Source organism: Schistocerca piceifrons, unplaced genomic scaffold, assembly GCF_021461385.2.
Source record: "Schistocerca piceifrons isolate TAMUIC-IGC-003096 unplaced genomic scaffold, iqSchPice1.1 HiC_scaffold_1683, whole genome shotgun sequence".
Lineage (NCBI taxonomy): Eukaryota > Metazoa > Arthropoda > Insecta > Orthoptera > Acrididae > Schistocerca > Schistocerca piceifrons.
Window position 1 is genome coordinate 78158 of NW_025727549.1, and position 18096 is coordinate 96253.

The 18096-nt window shown below is 45.5% G+C and overlaps 1 protein-coding gene across 1 annotated transcript in view; it reads left to right on the forward strand.

The window, feature by feature from the left end:
• The first annotated feature begins 642 nt into the window (after nucleotides 1–642).
• The window catches only part of LOC124735553 (transducin-like enhancer protein 4), a 49874-nt gene continuing 32420 nt past the window's right edge, over nucleotides 643–18096 (forward strand). The window contains exon 1 of the mRNA XM_047248566.1: nucleotides 643–819. Within this exon, the coding sequence (XP_047104522.1) occupies nucleotides 643–819 (177 nt within the window). The remainder of the gene's footprint in view (nucleotides 820–18096) is intronic.

Sequence of the window (18096 nt, forward strand, 5' to 3'; positions counted from 1 at the left end):
GGGTGCGCGGTCGCAACCGCGGGGAGGGCAAGAAGAATCCATTCCGGCCGACCCCCCGCATCGGAGCCCGGGCAGCTATTGCCGCGAAACGAGCCAGCAGGCGACGACAACGTGTGGGGAGGGGAGGGGTCGATAAAAGCGCGAGCAAAGAGGGAATCGGCAACTGGCGCAGTCCAGCCAGCCGGGGATTGTCGCCGCCGTGCCCTCGTCAGCTCTAGTCGGCTTCTCCGTGCGGGTATGCGGTCCTATAAAACCGAGCGAGCTCCCAGCCAAAGGCGGTAGCTGTAAAATACCTTCTTTAGTGCGGCGTTCGCGGCGCGGCGGAGGTCTGCGAGCGGCCACGTCCATTAATGTTGAACAGCGCGCCGGGGCAGAAAAAGAGCGCAGAAAAGGCGAAAAAAAAACAGGGAGGGGGAAGAAGGAAAGAGGATCAGAAGGGTTGAAGCAGCCGCGCGGCGCTTACCTTGCGGAATGGGGAACGCCGGGAGGACGCGGCAGCGAGAAGAGAAAAAAAAAGGGGAAAGAAAAGAAAAACAAAACAAAAGAGCGTCTGCGGCTGGCTGGGTGGCTGCTGTGTCGTAGCGGTCGGTTGGCACCGAAACAAAAGAGCTGCGGCCGGCCGCACAGGAAGGCGCTGCCAACATGGCAGAGGCGGCGCACCGCGGCAGCTGGGGGCCCTGTTCTGTTCTGTTCAGTCCTGTTCTCCCGTGGCCAGGCCGGCTAATTGGCGCCAGCGGTTACACGTGTTGCGGCGCCCTGGCTCAACGAAACATTCCGGCGTCTCGGCTGCCCACCCCACCCCACCCCACCCCACTCCTCGTTACTTCCATTCACTTTTTTTCCCCCTAGCAGAGCCGTGTCCCTCTTTACTAAGGCTCGGAGGTAATTTGTTAACTACCTCTATAATGAACAGTTAGTGGGCGATAATACGCTCAGATACGGCCTGATTGACCACGAAGCTATTCATGTGCTTTTTTTGGGGGGCATTTATTTCGCTCGAAATTTTATAAGAAATAAAGCTTTTGTTTAAGAAACCGGTTGCTTCAGCTTTCGCCAAGCTATATTTCCGTCACTTTTATATCTAGCAGATTAGATATGCAGTATTACAATTTTTCTAATTTTCGTATTCGGTTCTTTAGGTACATAATCGACGAGGTTGAGCCGGAGATTAGGGCGCTGGCGGCAAGATTGCGTTTATACGTATTGTATCGACGACAGCGGATACTCCATCTGTTAGAACATATCTCTGACGGTAATTAGGTTTGCAATTGGGACAAATTACTTCACACCCAGCATAAAAAAATCAGATAACTACTTTGGAAAATCTGTAAATATTTATCTCTAGAGGTCGTACTCAACTTGTGGTTTAACCCAGTATACACGAAGAACGGCAGATAAACATTCCGAGTCATAATAACAAAACTTGGTGAAAGACTTTAGTGTGTGACAAAATGTGGAAACACCAAAAACAAAACACATCACCGTGCCTCACGTTGGCATTGAAAACTGCTTCCAACCGCCTCGGAATGGATAAATAAAAGCCGTATGCTTTCCAAAGGAATGTTGCAGCATACTTCCCGCAATGTAATGGCAAGTTCGGGTAACGATGGTGGAAGTGGGTAATACCGAGACCTGGTGACTGTGATGGGCACGAAGGGACGCGACAGTTCATTCTCGTGCTCGCAAAACCAGCCCGGGAGGAGACGAGCTACGGGAGCAGGGGCCCTGTCGGCTTGGCACACAGATCGCCACAGGGGAACGACCACTGTACCACGGGGTGGAGCCCGTCAGCCAAAAAGGTACTACAGTCATTGGTAGTAGTGTAACCGTAGGGACCGTGGCTGCTGATATCCTCACCGTATCCCCGCCATGTCTCACGCTTGGGACATAAACTCGGCCGTAAGGTGGAAACAGCATGAAACAGAGCTCATCGGTCCAATTGACATCCTCCCATTGCTTTACAGTACAGGTTTTTATGGCTTCGGCACCACGTGGTCCTCTGAGGGCATTTGCGTCGTTGGTGGGTGATTTCGGAATGTCACCTCACCCTGGAATTCCGTGCTTATGGAGCTCCATTCGGCTGCCAGGGATGAGGAGCTGCACAGCCAGTGCTTCACCGAGTTTTGCAGCTGTCAGCCCGTCGTTAGAGTCCCCTCGACTGACCGTTCGTCACGTGCACTCCACACACATGTGCATCCGCGATGTGACTTAGCGACTCGTGATGTTCCGCCTTCCCTGTATGCTCTGTAAATCTTAGATCCGATGTCTCTCGAAACACGAAACAAACAGTTTGGCTTCTTTTGTTAAGAAAGCGCCCACCATACGGGCGGCGACGTTTTGCACAAGTTCAAATGGACTGAGCTCCGAAATAACGCACTCAACCTTCACAGGACACAGTTCTCGGTTCAAATGCCTCTGACATCTGAGGTCATCAGTCCCCTCGATTTCGAACTTCTTAAACCTAACGAACCTAAGGACAGCACAAACATCCGTGCCCGAGGCAGGATTCGAACCTTCGACCCTTCGACCCTAGCAGCAGCGCGGTTCCGGACTGAAGCGCCTAGATCCGCTCGGCCACAGCGGCCGGCAAGACAGTTCTGTTCGCGACTGAGCACTTCCAAAGTGTTGACATTGCAGCAGTACCGTTCGTGGTCTAGAAGAACAGCGCAGTCTGCAGGCTTGGCTAGCATCTCGAGCACGCATTACTCGCCATGTTTCGGTATTCTCGTCCGACCCCTGTCTGTAGGCGGCGTAGCTTTTATCGTAACCTGTCACGTTACTGTGAAACGGCTCCTCCTGCAATATGCGGCACCTACTCGTCGACAGGCCTTCCGGTCGTAACAGAAAGGAGCGCCCTCTACAACCAGCTGGTAAGGTACGGAAGTGGCTCGGAACCTGGTGGAGCGTCTCGGAACACGGGGGCGGCTGCAGAGAAATCCGCGCAGCTTATAAGAGGCGGTTAGTCGCGGTAATCCTGCGCTACCGACACCCTCGGCCGTTCCGCCTTTAGGGCCCTGCCCCCCCCCCATCCCCCACCCCTTTTAGCCCATGCCTACCCCCCCTTTTTTTTTTACGACGGAACCGCTTTCGCGACCTCAGCCTTTCCTAAACGGTTATGGCCTTGATTAAGGGAGTAATGCCCGCCCTTTATGGCCGAGCCCAGAGATTCGCGCTTGCCGCAGAGCCTGCCTTTTTATAGCGGTCCCGCAAAATTGAAAATCGCGCCATTTTATATATATGTACATGGCGGAGTATAGGCCTAGACGTATCTATATATACATCCTGAGGCCCGGCCCCGCCTCTTTTAGAGAGCCGCCGTAAAACGGCGCGGCCAGCCCGCGTGGCTCGGCTCGGCTCGGCTCGGCTCCCCCTTTTCGGCTGGCGGCGTTCGCAGTGACGCTATTTACTGTTCCGCGCCGTGCCGGTGGCGGCGCAGGCGACCTTTATAAATTATCGCGTAATCGAATTTCGATATGCGCGCGATCCCGCGCTGTCAAAACGCCGGCGAGTATTTACTCTGATGCGAATTGTCCGCGGTTAGCCTGGCCGCGGCATAAACGAGGCACTGATTGCCCGCCAAACAGCTGACAAGGGCGCGCCGCGTTGCTGCGACTGTAAGCTGTGGGGCGTGTGTTCGGCTGCGGCTCGACCTCTGTTGGCGGCCTCTGCCGGCGGCTTTTACACCGTAGTTCGCACGTGCGCAGAGTGGAGAATAAGAATTAAAACTGTTAGACCGGGAAAATAGCGGTGATATATCGTAACGAGGCATCATCACACAACTTCACTCGGCGTGTTTACTGCGGAAAAACATCGCCCAACTGCAGGGCCTGGGAGGCTGTGGGCGATCAGTCTCGCCAAGGGCGCATGTAGTGGAAATGGTGGGGGGGGGGGGGGGGGGGTGCGGAGTGCAGAAGTTGCCCGCCGCAAAAAGAAAGAAAAAACAACTCCTTAAGAAATAACAAAGGTGTGACATCTGGCGGAGAATGAAGGGGAGGCATTTATTAGGTAAGAGTTGGAACAGTACCGTTTGAGGATTTCATAAATGAAGACAAAACCCGTGACTTTTACTGGAAAGCACCCTGTACGGACAAAAATTGTGACTAATAATGGAATAATATAACAGATCAAACACCTTCACTAATTTCGTTGCGTGTCACATATCACTATAATGAAGACACAGGAAGAAATTAGCGAATTTGAGGAATATATCTGCAACAATAAACAAAAGTCTCAAAAATGAAACGAGGAACGAAAGAAAATTAAGACAATGTCTGTCACTTCCAGTGCCTTTTTACGGAAGTGAATTGTGGGTTATAAACAAACATCAATTAAATTGCATACAAAAATTTGGAAATCTGTGGTAAGGTCTTATGGGATCAAACTGCATAGGTGATCGGTCGCTAAGCATACCCACATACATTAAGTAATGTACCTTACACTCAGGACGACACACAGACCCGGAGGACTCCAATGTCCGACGGGGCGGAGCCGCGCGGACCCTGGCAACGCGGCCAAATTGCATACAAGCAACAGAGATGAGATTACTGAGAGCAGTAAAGGAATGTTCGAGAACAGAAAGGCTCTGGAATTCGGAAATTAAGGAAGGAACTGAATGTATTATTCAGTTTCCTCAGTAAAGTACAAGAAAATAGGCCAAGTTGGAACTAATATTTCGAACGAATGAGTGAATGCAGTGTCCACAATACTTCGCGAGTGTCAGTCGTGGAAATAACAGTGTTCTTTGCGGTTGTGAGTGTGTTATGCGGGTGCTGTGTGAATTCGAACGTAGGAAAAATCTTGGCGATCGTATCCGTAATCAACGTAGGCAAAGCGCTCGGTACTTCCAGAGGCGCTGCAGCGAAGAGTTGTACCGCGTGGTAGGGTGCACGATCGCTATCCCCCCGCCATTTTCCGAGCAAATCGTATAAGATTGCCTTGAAAACCATTCTTATGCATTCCGAGCGTTTTGATTTCCTACACGGTGTTAGGCACGATAATGTTTTTTTTTTTTTTTTTTTGGTGTTTCCATGTTTTTGTTCACCCTCTGTACATTCGCCGCAAACCACTGCACCGTGGTATGTCGCTACAGGCAAGCAAAGGGAAATGGTTTATCCCACCGATGGAATAGTATTGCGCTCGATACGATGGTTTTTGACAACAGCGGAAATGTTGCAGCTGTCATGCCAGTCCAAATTCCAAATAGAGCGTTGTTTTCATTTACTTCCATCTACTCGGCACGTGTTGTAGCAGCTCTGTTCCTGTTCAAATTTAGAAATGGATTGTGCGATTTTGTTGTGGCGTCTGCAGAGATTTCAGTGCGTACCGGGAATGCAGACACGTAGCTGCATACAAACTAAAATTAAGTACCTGACTTCCTTTTCGAGGTAACACGTAAAACATTGCTAACAATTTCGCCACTACCTGTTGCAAGCCTGGGACCCATCTCGTAGTAGACACTCTCTCATCAAAACCCGGAAGGAATTTAAAGCAGATCGAGAAACCTTGGAAATAACTAAACTGTCTCTTCTAAACAGACTCTTACACGCACACAGTACCGAAAGTTAAATTTCCTTGGACAACTTCTAGTCCCTTTCAACATCTATTAGGAGTCAAGGCAAGGTCACTGCTTGTCACCATTACTGTTTAACTGTGTGCTGGAAAAATTATAACAGAATGGAAAATAGAGGAAGGAATACAAAAAGTTAATAAGTACATAAAATGGGTAGATCGTAACAAGCAACAAATTATTTGTTCTCTGCAGACAACCTCGTAATAACAGGCAGAACCTCATAGAATGCAAAGAACACACTAGAACTTCTGTAGGGAATACCTGTGAAGGGACGTCTACTAACATCGTTTGGAAAGGAGAATACATGACCAATAAAAGTAACTCTCAAAATTTTTTAAAAACAAAGCATGACAACATTAAGAAAACACACAGTTTTAAATATCTGGTTGAAAATATAAACATAAAAAGTGGAAAAAGAAACAGTTATCAGAACTGACAAAATGAAAAAAGAGACTACTTGAAAACTCAGAAATCTGTACAATAAAAATGGTTTTAAGGCATTATAATACAGTTCTAAAATCGGAAGGCCTTTGCGTGTTAGGAACACTATTTTTATCTGGATCCAAAGTGGCGTTAGAAGATTAGTAAAAGATAGATAGAAGAATCTTACGGAAATTATTAGATCCAATTAAGAGAAAGATGGCAGTTGGGTTTTGAGAAACAAAGGAAATATACCTGCTCCTCCTGCTCTAAAATATCATACGAATATCTGGAAAAGGCGTGTTACCCATCAATGCGCATCTAGAGAGAAGGACGGAAGACAGATTAACAAAGAAGATCCACGTATTGTTCCAGAACAGGAAAATAAAGGAAATGGGTGGGGAGGCGAGACAAAAAAGGATCTACGGGAACACGGCGAGTGCCCTAACCCGATTTCCCAGAAACTTGGCGCAGTGGAAGAAGGGTCAGAATAAGAGAACACTTGTCTCGGCTTATCTGATGACATTCGACCGTTTCTGAGAGAACGAACCTCGAAGTTTTCGACCTAGTAGATGCTTTTTAGCGCGCGATAAGCTCGCCTCATCTGGTGGCACAGTGGCTAGCGTACCAGCCCCTCACATTTGCGTCCGATGCTCGAAACCCGATTATCGTTTTCATTTATTTTGTTTCATTCATTTATCTACCCACTTCCGCAGAAGATTAATACACAAGGTGGGGGATATAAGAGCGCTATATTAATTGTAAATTACAAGTGGGTTTCACAATAAATTCCGTAGATTCATTGTATAATACATGTGTATATAGCACAGGGTGTTCCAAAAAGAACATACGTATTCCGAATGCATATATTTATTAAACTTTAAGACATACGAATATGAAACTTTACGCACATATTTACGAACATCTCAAGTGGGTCTGCTCCTGAAAACTGAAGGGTATGCCGAATATAGGAAGCGAGTAGGAGCAGGAAAAGTGAAGTACTGCGGTACTGCGTACGAGTTATAACTCTTTTACTTAACGTTGCGTACAGATGAGCACATAGGTGCGAAGCCGTACAGGTATCGACGCTAAGAGCTACTAGTAGTCAGACAAACTATCACTGAAGTAACAGAGTCTGTAATGACTAGCCCCCTATGAAGCAAAAGCTAAGTTGCTCGGTCAAACGCACAGCATCTGGAGCGGCGCTCGTAGATCTGCACTGCGCCGGCTAGAGGCCGCTGTCGTCAGTGTCGGTGTCGTAGTGCCAACCTACCAACTTGCACCTACGCCGTGGCATCGTGGCTACCGATACCACAAAATTAATAATCGGGTTTCGAACGTGGGGCGCAAAAGTGGGAATCCGAGACGATAGCCACCGAGACACAGCTTCCGCTAGGCTGTTTACTCGCGAAACTGCACATTAATGACCTCGAAAACTTTGACCGTGGTTTTCTCAGAAGCGGCCGAATATCTACGGATAAACCGAGACACGTGTCCGCTTATTATGGCCCCTCTCCCACTGAGCGAAGGTTCTGGGAAATGGAGCTATGGCACTCGTCGTATTCGTTTCGTTAGAAGAAATGCTCTTTGAACACACTTTACTCGAGAAAGAGAAATTCAGACAAGCAGTCAATAAATTTGAGCGTGTTCAGGAAGGTAAAACGCTCTGAAAAATAGCTCGGACTGCTCCTCGTCAATGGGATGGACAGTCGCGGCCGATGTTTCCGTACCCTTTTAGATGTATATGAATTTTGTACCGACTTGTGCGACTTCCGTCATTTCTCTGTCTCGCGTCAGTCTGTCTCGGAGTAAATCCCCACCGCCCCGAGTGTGTGTGTGTGTAGCAGCAGACAGCGAACGATTCGCGTGAACAGGACGAGGTGAGGTAAGGGTTACGCCGGCCTGCGTGGGCGCCTGTGGAAATATTTGGGCACCGCCGCCGCCGCGGCCGCCGGTAAACAGGCGAGCTGAGCGGAGCTGCGGGCGGCGCGTTTTATGTTCATTTCGCATCCTAAAATAATAACACATCCCTATAACTCATTTCGCGTCTGTTTATTCACAAACACTGGGCTCGCCGCTCCCAGCTTCGATGGCTATTGACTTTTAATTTTAAAACATGCGACCGGTACACGCGCTTTGCTTTAATTTGAAAACACGCCGTCATTCACTTCTCGATTCTCGGCGCCGGGACGTGTAATTCTTATGAAAGCATGCTCGCGTCGAGTTCACAGCCCACTGGCAGAGGGGTGCGGCCGCATATTTTAAAATGCCGCGCCGCCTGGTCTATTTTTCGAGAATGTCCCCCCGGTCGCGTTATTGGCATCGGTTCTGCTGCCGGCAGCGTGCAGCTTCGATCAGAAAATTGTTTCGTAACAGCGGTGATTGGCGCGGGTTTGTCATAGCGACAACTCGCTCCCTGTCGCAGTGCGTGCGCAGTTCAGCTGCATCTTGTTGCAGTTGACAGTCGCGTCTTTCGTTATTAATGCTAATTTTGATTCGCTCTTTTGCCCACGCCTCGAAACGATCACTGAATAATGGCCTCAATCTTCTTTCTAAGAATTATTACACAAAATACAAACGAAAACGCAACGTAACCAATAACTAAATTTTAAGTTGCTTTTATTAACAAAATGTTGGCAAAAAGGATACGACATATAAAGTTCAGTAAAATGTCTCTTTCGTAATTTGGTGCGGAAAACAAACTGAAATTAATATAAAATATCGGAGCGTTTTGGCACGAGAGTAGCTACATTTGCACAAAAAAAAAGGTGGATAAAAACATACATATGACATTCTATAATGAATAATTCCAGGGTAACGGCAATACTTTAATTAGTAATCTTTCTTCTTTGCTACACTCTTGTTTCGGCCATAGTGCCGTTCTAAAAGTAGTTACGTAGGGGTTACATTTGGTGAGTGTATTTACTTGTCACGAAATTAATTACCCATTAGTCTAGCCAGCAGTATCTTGAGACTAGAATATTCCCTCTTATATTATTGACGTTAGGTCCTGCTTGCCTGCCATGCAGAAATATATTGAATGTTCACTAAATAATAAATTCACGTACCATGCATTTGTACTTGGTTAGTGATTCGTATCAACATAATAAAAAGTAACTGTGATTCTACAGTCACACTACCCGGCAGGTAACCGTCGTTGTTCTAGGACAGACAGTGCTTTATAGAGCAGTTGAGCGCTATCTCGAAGTCAACACGTAGCCTCACTTAAGTTACACACCTGGTTGCATGAACAGAAGCGGCACTTGGTAAAACCACTTTCACCTTCAGACTGTTGTTGAGTCTTCCTGTGCATAGCCGCAAGTCTTCCTATGGTGTGTGTGTGTGTGTGTGTGTGTGTGTGTGTGTGTGTGTGTGTGTGTGTGTGTGTGTGTGTTTGTAGAGTACTTATGCGGCATGCTCAGTAATACTGTACAAAGGGCGCAGAATATGTTAATGCATGACATTCAAAAGTGGGAAAACTTGCGAAAACAGCGAAATTTTTGTTCACATTATCTTGACAAAGATTGCAGTGGATGTTTTCTTACGATTCTGCACGAGCCAACTTTTTCCTCTTTTATTTCGTAAGAATTAAATTTTAATTCAAAATGTTCACCGGTTTACATTTCAACGGTTAAATTCTAGATATGGAAAGCCCATAAGTTGTTTGAATATAAAACACAGAAGTACCATTGAAAAAAATTTTTTTTTTTGTTCATGATACATATAATTATGTACTCCTCAGAAAACACAGATTACTTATTTGCTACCCATTCTCAATGGTAGCAGGCCAATGAACTTTTTTTTACAGAACTTATAACAGTTGTTACATAATACGATGTAAATAAAACCCTGTTCGATTTTAGCGTTACTTCAGTATTCGAACAGTTGGCAGTGCAGTGTTTGTTTACAAGCGCGGTTGACTTTCCAGACGGTAAACTAATACCAGTTTTGATACACGACAGGTTGTAATTTTTCATAACGCGGGTGGTAAATAATATAGACAAATCGCTGCCATGCTCAGCATGAGTTAGATAACTGCGGCAGACATCGCTAGACAATTCAAAGACGAGAACCGGATTGACCCTACAGCTCAAAAGGGACAATCAAAGAACTTTGATGCACTTGAAAAGACGAATCTATTACAAAAAACCGAGTATCCTACACTCAGTGACCCAAATTAGCAAGTAAGGTTCTAAAGGAAAATGGACAGGAGGTACGTCCACAAAAGATTCGTAGAGCATTGAATGAAAGTGACTCTGAGAAGAGTGGCCAGGAAGAAACCGTATGTAAAATTCAAATGGCTCTGAGCACTATGCGACTTAACTTCTGAGGTCATCAGTCGCCTAGAACTTAGAACTAATTAAACCTAACTAACCTAAGGACATCACACACATCCATGCCCGAGGCAGGATTCGAACCTGCGACCGTAGCGGTCGCTCGGTTCCAGACTGTAGCGACTAGAACCGCACGGCCACTCCGGCCCGTATGTAAATAAACATGTTCGAATGAAGAGGCTATAGACTCTGTTACGAAGGAAGGAACAGTGGAACGATGTCGTTTTTACCAACGAAAGTAAATTTAACGTTTTTGGATCGGATAGACGAAGATCGGTGTAGCGGAAGAATGAACAGTTGGTAATCACGAATGTAAAGCCTACTGTAAAGCACGGAGGCGGCAGTGTTCTTGTCTGGGGGCTGACGCTCCTCATTTACGCCGGGCGCATTAGTGTTCGTCGCTAGTATTTTGGACAAGTATGTGTAGCTGAACATACTGAAAACAATTGACGCCAAAGTTCTGAAAAAATGTGGTATCAGAGACATCCGAGTTTTACCATGACAGTGACCATAAACATTAGACAGAAATATTTTTTGTACAGTTGCCCGAAAGCCTTACAACCGCCACGTAAATCACCAGACGTTAACCCTATTGAGAAAGTCTGGGGTGGATTGGAGTGACGTATTAGAAATATTTACCTTCCTAAAGAAGTATGAAGGGTGTGTGAAAAGAATAATGGGACGGTGTGTGTACAGACTATTGAAAATTACCATTAGCAGTATCCCGGAGCATTTGAAAGAGGTGATATAATAGAATTACTAACCCACAATAGACTGAAATATGCGTTTTTCAGAAAAATTTGTCTCGAAATGATAGTTCTGTAAAAAGTATCCGAATATTAAAATAACTTCAAAATATTTTTTTTAAATCACGTAATTAAAAAAAACTGTAAATTGTATTAATAAAGTTTATGCTGTTATTTACAGTACGTACAAGTTATTATGTTAACTTGCATATATTTTTTGTTTTGTTAAGAATAAAATTATGATGCTACAAAGTAGAAATTTCGTAGTGTCCGAATATTAACAACTCAATTGGAACAGGCCTCGGAAGGCCCAACGGTACCGACCTACCGCCGTGTCATCTCCAGCGCGCATGCGTCCCTGGATGCGGATATGGAGGGGAGGGGCGGGGGCAGGTGGTGGGCACACCGCTCCGCCAGTTTTCGCGGCCGCAGACGCCGCTTCTGAATGAGCCAGCTCCTCAGTTGGCCCCACAAGGGGTGCTCAGCAGACCAGAAAGGTCACCCATCCAAGTGCTGGCCAAGACCGACAGTGCTTAATTTCGGTCATCTGACGGGAACCGGTGTTACCACTGCTGCACGGCCGTCGACAAACATCAAGGTTACTCGCTGCATTTATCGCACTGTTCTCGCGTACCCAGTATCTCCTGTTCTTTTTCGGTGTTTCTAACTTACAAGCTTCGGTAACTTCATCTTATAAACAGGTTACGATTGCACCTGACGCTGAAGCGGGAGCCTGATCTGCGCTGTCTGGTTGCCTTCGCATGTCGAGTCACATCGCGTGACGTATCGCTCCAGTAGAGAACTCTTTTTGAGTGCCGCACCTCCAGCTCGTCGTGCCGGTGTGACCCGCACAGTGGAGACGGTCGGCCCCCCCCCCCCCCCCCCCCCTCCGCAGGCTGCCGCCGCCAGCACAATGGCCGGGCCAGCGCACCGGATCCTCGCTCCATTTTTACGGCCCGGCCGCCGAAAGAACCCTTCGCCATTCACCGAGGCCTTTTCACCCGTCATCCCTACCACCGTCCTTTTTGTTTGTTTTTATTTCCGTGCAGCATTTCCTCCACCTAAAGAACACTTGCTATCGTCAGACCGCCAATATTGTCGAGATCGATCTGCGACCACGATTCAGACTTGTCTGTCTGCCTTTTTCTCTCTCGCTGAATGGTTAGAGCGAACGCCAGTTGGACCAGTCGATAAGAGGAACACCAGAGACGTGCCGTGGACGTGGCTGCAAATATTCGCCTCCTAGTCTATAAATGACGGGTTTGTTTACAAATAACTCTTCTGCTACCAGCCACAATTTTATTTTATTTATGTTTTACACGATGCATTTCGGGAAATGGTTCTCATTTTCGAGTGCGTGTCTCTCTGTGTTGTATTCCAGTTTTTCGTAATTTTTTTATATCTCAAGTTCAGTATCGTCCTGTTGACTTTACTGAAATATAAAAAAAACGCAATTTTTTGTTGATTATCATTTTATCTACTTAGTGTCGAATTTTGACAGAACATCTCCTTAATTTTCTTATGTTCCATTTTTTGCAGCGTGTAATACATGTTAAACATTACTCACAGTTTTCTGTGTGCACAGTATACGTTGAGAATAACAAACGTACGTGAACAGTTACAGACATGTTTTTAGATGTAGTCAACAGAAATAATGTTACAGGTCTTCCACAGAGTATGAGCAGGTGTTTACGTGTGTATTACTGTTTCTATTTAAGTATACTGTCGAAGCATCGTACTTAAAAACAGTAACACGTAGAAGTAAGCACCATTGTAAATACACATAAGGGAATTACGATTCAGGTTGTTAAGATAAATGCCCTCTGTTCGAAAGTATATCATACTCTGTGGAAAACCTGTAATCCCATAAGATTTCACACACATTTTTGACTACATCTAAAAACAACTTTGTAACTGTTTATTTAAGTTTGTTATTCTCGATGTATGCTGTGCGCAGAAAATTGTGTGTGACGTTTAACATGTGTGAGAGACTGCACATGTGTATATAAGGAAATTCTAAGTGCAAGTTCTACCAAATTTCGTCACTAATTACGTATAAAGATAGATAATCAACTAAGAATTGCGCCTTCTTAAATGTATAGCAGTAAGGTCAACAGAACAAAGCAGAACGTCATACATAAAAAACATTACGAAAAATGGAATATTACACGGAGAAAGACGCATTTGAAAATGGAAATTATTTCCCGAAACGCTTCGTGTAGAACATAAATAAAAGAAAACTGTGACCGGCAACAGAAAAATTATTTATGAATAAACCAATTGTTTTTACAGTTGCATACTTTCACAAACCATTTCTAATGGCTCAAATAGGATAATGCGGTAAGTATTTCTCCGACTATTCAAACGTGATGCTATCTGTAGGGGAAGTTGGTGAGTGCTTCGGTGAATGCGTGGTGTACGAGTCGCTACACAAACGCAGAAGTTGCGCATTCGTTCATCAGTTTGTCCAGAGATTCCCGCCGCCTCCACGCCATACTTCACCTAACTCGCACATCTCCCATCACATAGTCCATACAGGCCTCTACGAACCAAGCCAGACGTCTTATACATTCTGCGTAGACTGTCCTTCGACAGTGTATTCTCAGTCTCTGTACCAAACGACAGGCTCCAGTTGCTTTCTCTCTCTCTTATTTGTAGAGAAGCACTACTCGAGAGATACTTTGTGACAGTTGTGCTTTGATCACGGTACGTATATCTCGCATATGGATCAGACAATGAGTTGCGAGAGATGATGGCGCGTATAGACGCATAAAGACAATAAGTCGTCCCTCGCCCAACAACCGGATAAAGAGTAGAATAGAATAGAAAATCGCGGATGTCGGAATGAATTATTCATCTTACGCTGACACCAGATGAGACACGGCTGCCTTTTCTCAGTCGTGAAACGAAGTGTCGGTCAGTTCAATGGAAGCTCGCACACTTACGATAAAAAAAAAAGTTGTGTAGGCGCCAGTGTTGAATAAAATGGTTGAAGCGACGTTCTGATACAGCGATGACGCAATCCTCACCAACTTGGCTCCAAAGGGCGCCACAGTGACACGCGCACCCTACCAAGGAACAAGCTCCATCCATCATTGCGCAAACACCCATCGCCTTTTGGTAGGTGGGGATCCCGCACCACGATATGCTCATTCAACCACTTACGTTCTAATGTATGTTTGCCGTCTGAGTTATCGACCGTTATGGCGAGCGACGCGCTTACGTTTTATTTCTCACGCGTCGCAGCTATATGGCGAAGGATATTTAATCTCAAGTTCGTGACCTTTGTTGTCTCTACGGCGTATTTTGTAGACTAGTCTCCAAGAGAAACTCCTTGTTCTTAGCTCTCTTCCCCTTCCATCGATTGGGCTTAAGATGTAGTCGCTTTTAACTCCTTTTTCGCATTAGCGTTCTAAGTTTATGACATGGGGCGCGTATGACCTAGTTGTTTTTGCGCCCTAAAACAAAACAAAACAAACAGCATTGCGTGAAAAACGGCCGGAAAGGCTGCACATACGCTCTTCCACCGAGACAACGCACCGTCGCGTCGGCAGAACACGGACTACAGTTTCTTCGCGACAAGAAATTGGGAGTAATTTCTGATGCTCGTCCCTCACCGGGCCGGGATCCTAGCGATTTCTGATGTTTCCAACCACGAACGGCTCTCTCTGTGGTCTCGTACCTTCCGGGCCGCGCCGCTACTGCAGCGATTTTCCAGTGGTCGAAGCAGACTTGTAGAAAGCGGTCGGAGCGGCTAGATAATTGTGTCGTCGACGTCGTGTAAAATGTGTACGGCCACAGGGAGATAACGTGCACACGTGATACAAGTTTCGCAGGTATCGTGTGACAGATTTGTGAGAAAAAAATATGGGGGATGTTGTAACTCGTATGCACATAGTACCTCTTTGAGCGCTCCGAACCGTGACCATTCTGCTATTAACCCTAGAATGTTAAATTACTACTAAATTAAAGTTCAATGCTCCACATTTTATTCGAAGGAAGTCATAACGTATAGGTTATGCATCAGTTAATTACCGTTATTAGATCTCGGACGGCATGTTGCATAGCAAATTAAGTGCAAAAATCGTGTTTAAAATTCTACAGCAGGCGTAAATTTTACGAGGTTTCGGTAATCGGGGGTTGAATGGTTTCCTTCTTCCTAGAACTCTCTCCAGAGCTGTGAAATGAGCCGGCGTCCCTATACTTGTGGCTTTCTTTCAGTGACGTCAGCATCCAAATACTGATAAAACACGGGTTGCGGTGACTGGAAATATAAATGTATTTCCATATTTGAACACAGGCAAATTGTTCGCGTACGAATATTCGGAAAGCGAGGACAAACCGGTATCTTTTCCGTAAAGAAATGGATTTGCAGCTATATTATTTACGAAAGTTGCCTGGGGAAAAAAAATTGTACAGAGACGATGTAGTGTGAGTTACTCGTGCTAATGTAGAGAGACAGAGCAACTGTTGACGCGGTGTGTGTAGAGCAAAGTTTGGAGGAGGCGCTAGGATAGGAGGCGGGGCTGTTGGCCGTGCTTAGCGGCCGCTTGTTGTGCCTCTGCCTGCAGCCCGGCCCGGCCCGGCCTCGTTCACAGCACGGCGTGGCTTTCGCCGCCGGGCACCGCGCACGTCTGCCCACACCGCCTCAGCACGCCAGACACAGACAGACAGAGGCAGTAAAATTCTGTGGAAACCTGCGAAACAGTTACATATGCCTGGCAAGTATCTGTTCAGACAATTTACGTATAACCCTTTTTTTTCCCTTTGTCATACGTTGGTGAAACTGACGTGTATTTCGCACACCTCTTTCTAGTCAAAGCAGAGATACGGTTTTTTCCAAACTGCTGTACCACATTTTCAAATCAATGAAGTAAGCACTGTCATAGGGAATCCTCCATTAACCATTCTAAAGTGGTATAACAGTGATTACTGGCCTATTAAAATTCTTTTGTGTTAAGACACCTTAAAAACTGAATCTGATGTACGGTACACACAACAGCGTATTGGAAGATTAACAGTCAGCACTAACTCCGGATGCCTGTTTCCGGAAGCTCTGTCAACATCGGCGTGGAGAATATTGTCAAACAGTCAATACTTGATCCCACGCGTTCAGTACGTACTGACAATACTGAGAATATTTTGAGGTCCATCAATGCTGCTCGTCAATGTTTCTAGTATTGACAACACGTCAATACGCGCCCTTAGGCGGTCGTTACATTAACAGCTCGACAATATTATTGATCGTGTGAGAGCCCCTAAACGATTCATTGTCATCGACTTTCCGACGTCACGCGAACTAACAGTTGAGTTGTTTATGCTTACCAACGAGTTCTTCCAAATATTTGATGCTGAAAGGGCGAGAAAAAAAACACATCTTCGTAGCCTCTGATGATGTCTCCCACAGCAGGGAGCGAAACGTGAGCCACAAATTGTGCGTAAGACCGTCTTATGAGTTATAAAAGACTGTGGTTTATGTAGGTAGCCTTTCACGACCTCCTTTATTAAGTAAGGTGCGTTTACCTTGTACATTACTTCCGTACATCATCGTGATCTATGTCCTGGTTGAACAACACGAGGGAATAGCCCGCAACACTCTTATCTCACTCCGTTATTAATTATTGAATCGCTTTTGTCCTTACGTTCTTATAACTTAATCCGCTTTTCTGTATAAATTGTAGATAGTCTTTCGAAAATAAACTTAACATCAAAATTGCGGATAGTAGACAAGTGAGATATTTCTACTATGGACGAAGAAAGGAGGATATCAGTAGCAGATTAACACAGGCGAAGAGATCATACCTCGCTAAAAGAAATCTACTTTTATCAAACATAGCCTTTATTTCGAGCGGGAACTTACTGAGAACGCACGTGTATGGAGCGCAACATTCTTTGACTATGTCTCTTGGACTGTGCAAAAAAACGGAGAAGAAAAGAGCCAAAGCGTTCGAGATATGGAGTTGCAGAAAGGTTCTGAAAACTACGTGGACCGATAGGAAATGAGCAGATTCTTTGTTGAATTGGCGAGGAAAGGAATATATTGAAACACTGACAATAGAGAGCCGAGACGATGGAACAAGCGTTAAGGCATCAGGGAACAACGCCTATAATGCTAGTGGGAGCTGTAGAAGGCAAAAACTGAAGGGGAAGACAGAAACTGAAATACATCCAACAAATAATTGAACACATAGGGTGCAAGTGCTTCTCTGAGAACAGGAGTTTCACAAGAGAGCTAGCGGTCCGTACCAGATCAATCTGTCGAGCATCACAAATCACAACATTAACTTCTTTGACTACCGTGGATCTGTACGATGTTATTAAACATAGAGCAGACCGATAGTGATACGTGTATACCAAACACAGGCACACCCAGGCACTAGCTCGCTAATAGCTATCTATAACTAACAGCTAAAGAGCGGCTAAATGCCAGCGCAGTTCCCAAGGCGATACAGAAAGAGTAGAATCACATCAGTCTCAAACCTAAGACCAGTAATAGAACTCACAGCAGATTTCAACATTTTTTAAATCGCTGCGTCAGCGCACGTGACACAAGAGCTGGGGTTCCTAAACTTTTTCTTACGGTGGGACACTTTGGAAGTCTCAAACCTAAGACCAGTAGTAGAACTCACAGCAGATTTCAACATTTTTTAAATCGCTGCGTCAGCGCACGTGACACAAGAGCTGGGGTTCCTAAACTTTTTGTTACGGTGGGACACTTTGGGAATCCCGGTACTTTGATGGAACGCCTTGCTTATTTTGAAGGTGAATAAATTTGTTTTTAAATAACTGGTTTTATTCCGTGTTCACTACAATTTTAAATCATAGCTGAGAGCACAAAAATAAAAATTAAAAAATAGTTAGTATCGTCAAAATGTCGGGAAAAACGGCATGTTAGTAATAGTTTTTCACGGAGTACCAGTGTTCCACGGAACGGAGTTCGGAAAACTGCGCTAGAGGTAGACGTAGGGGGTCAAATATTCCAATATATCCGGGAAGTAATCGAGGAGGTTAGGTGTAAACGGAGCTA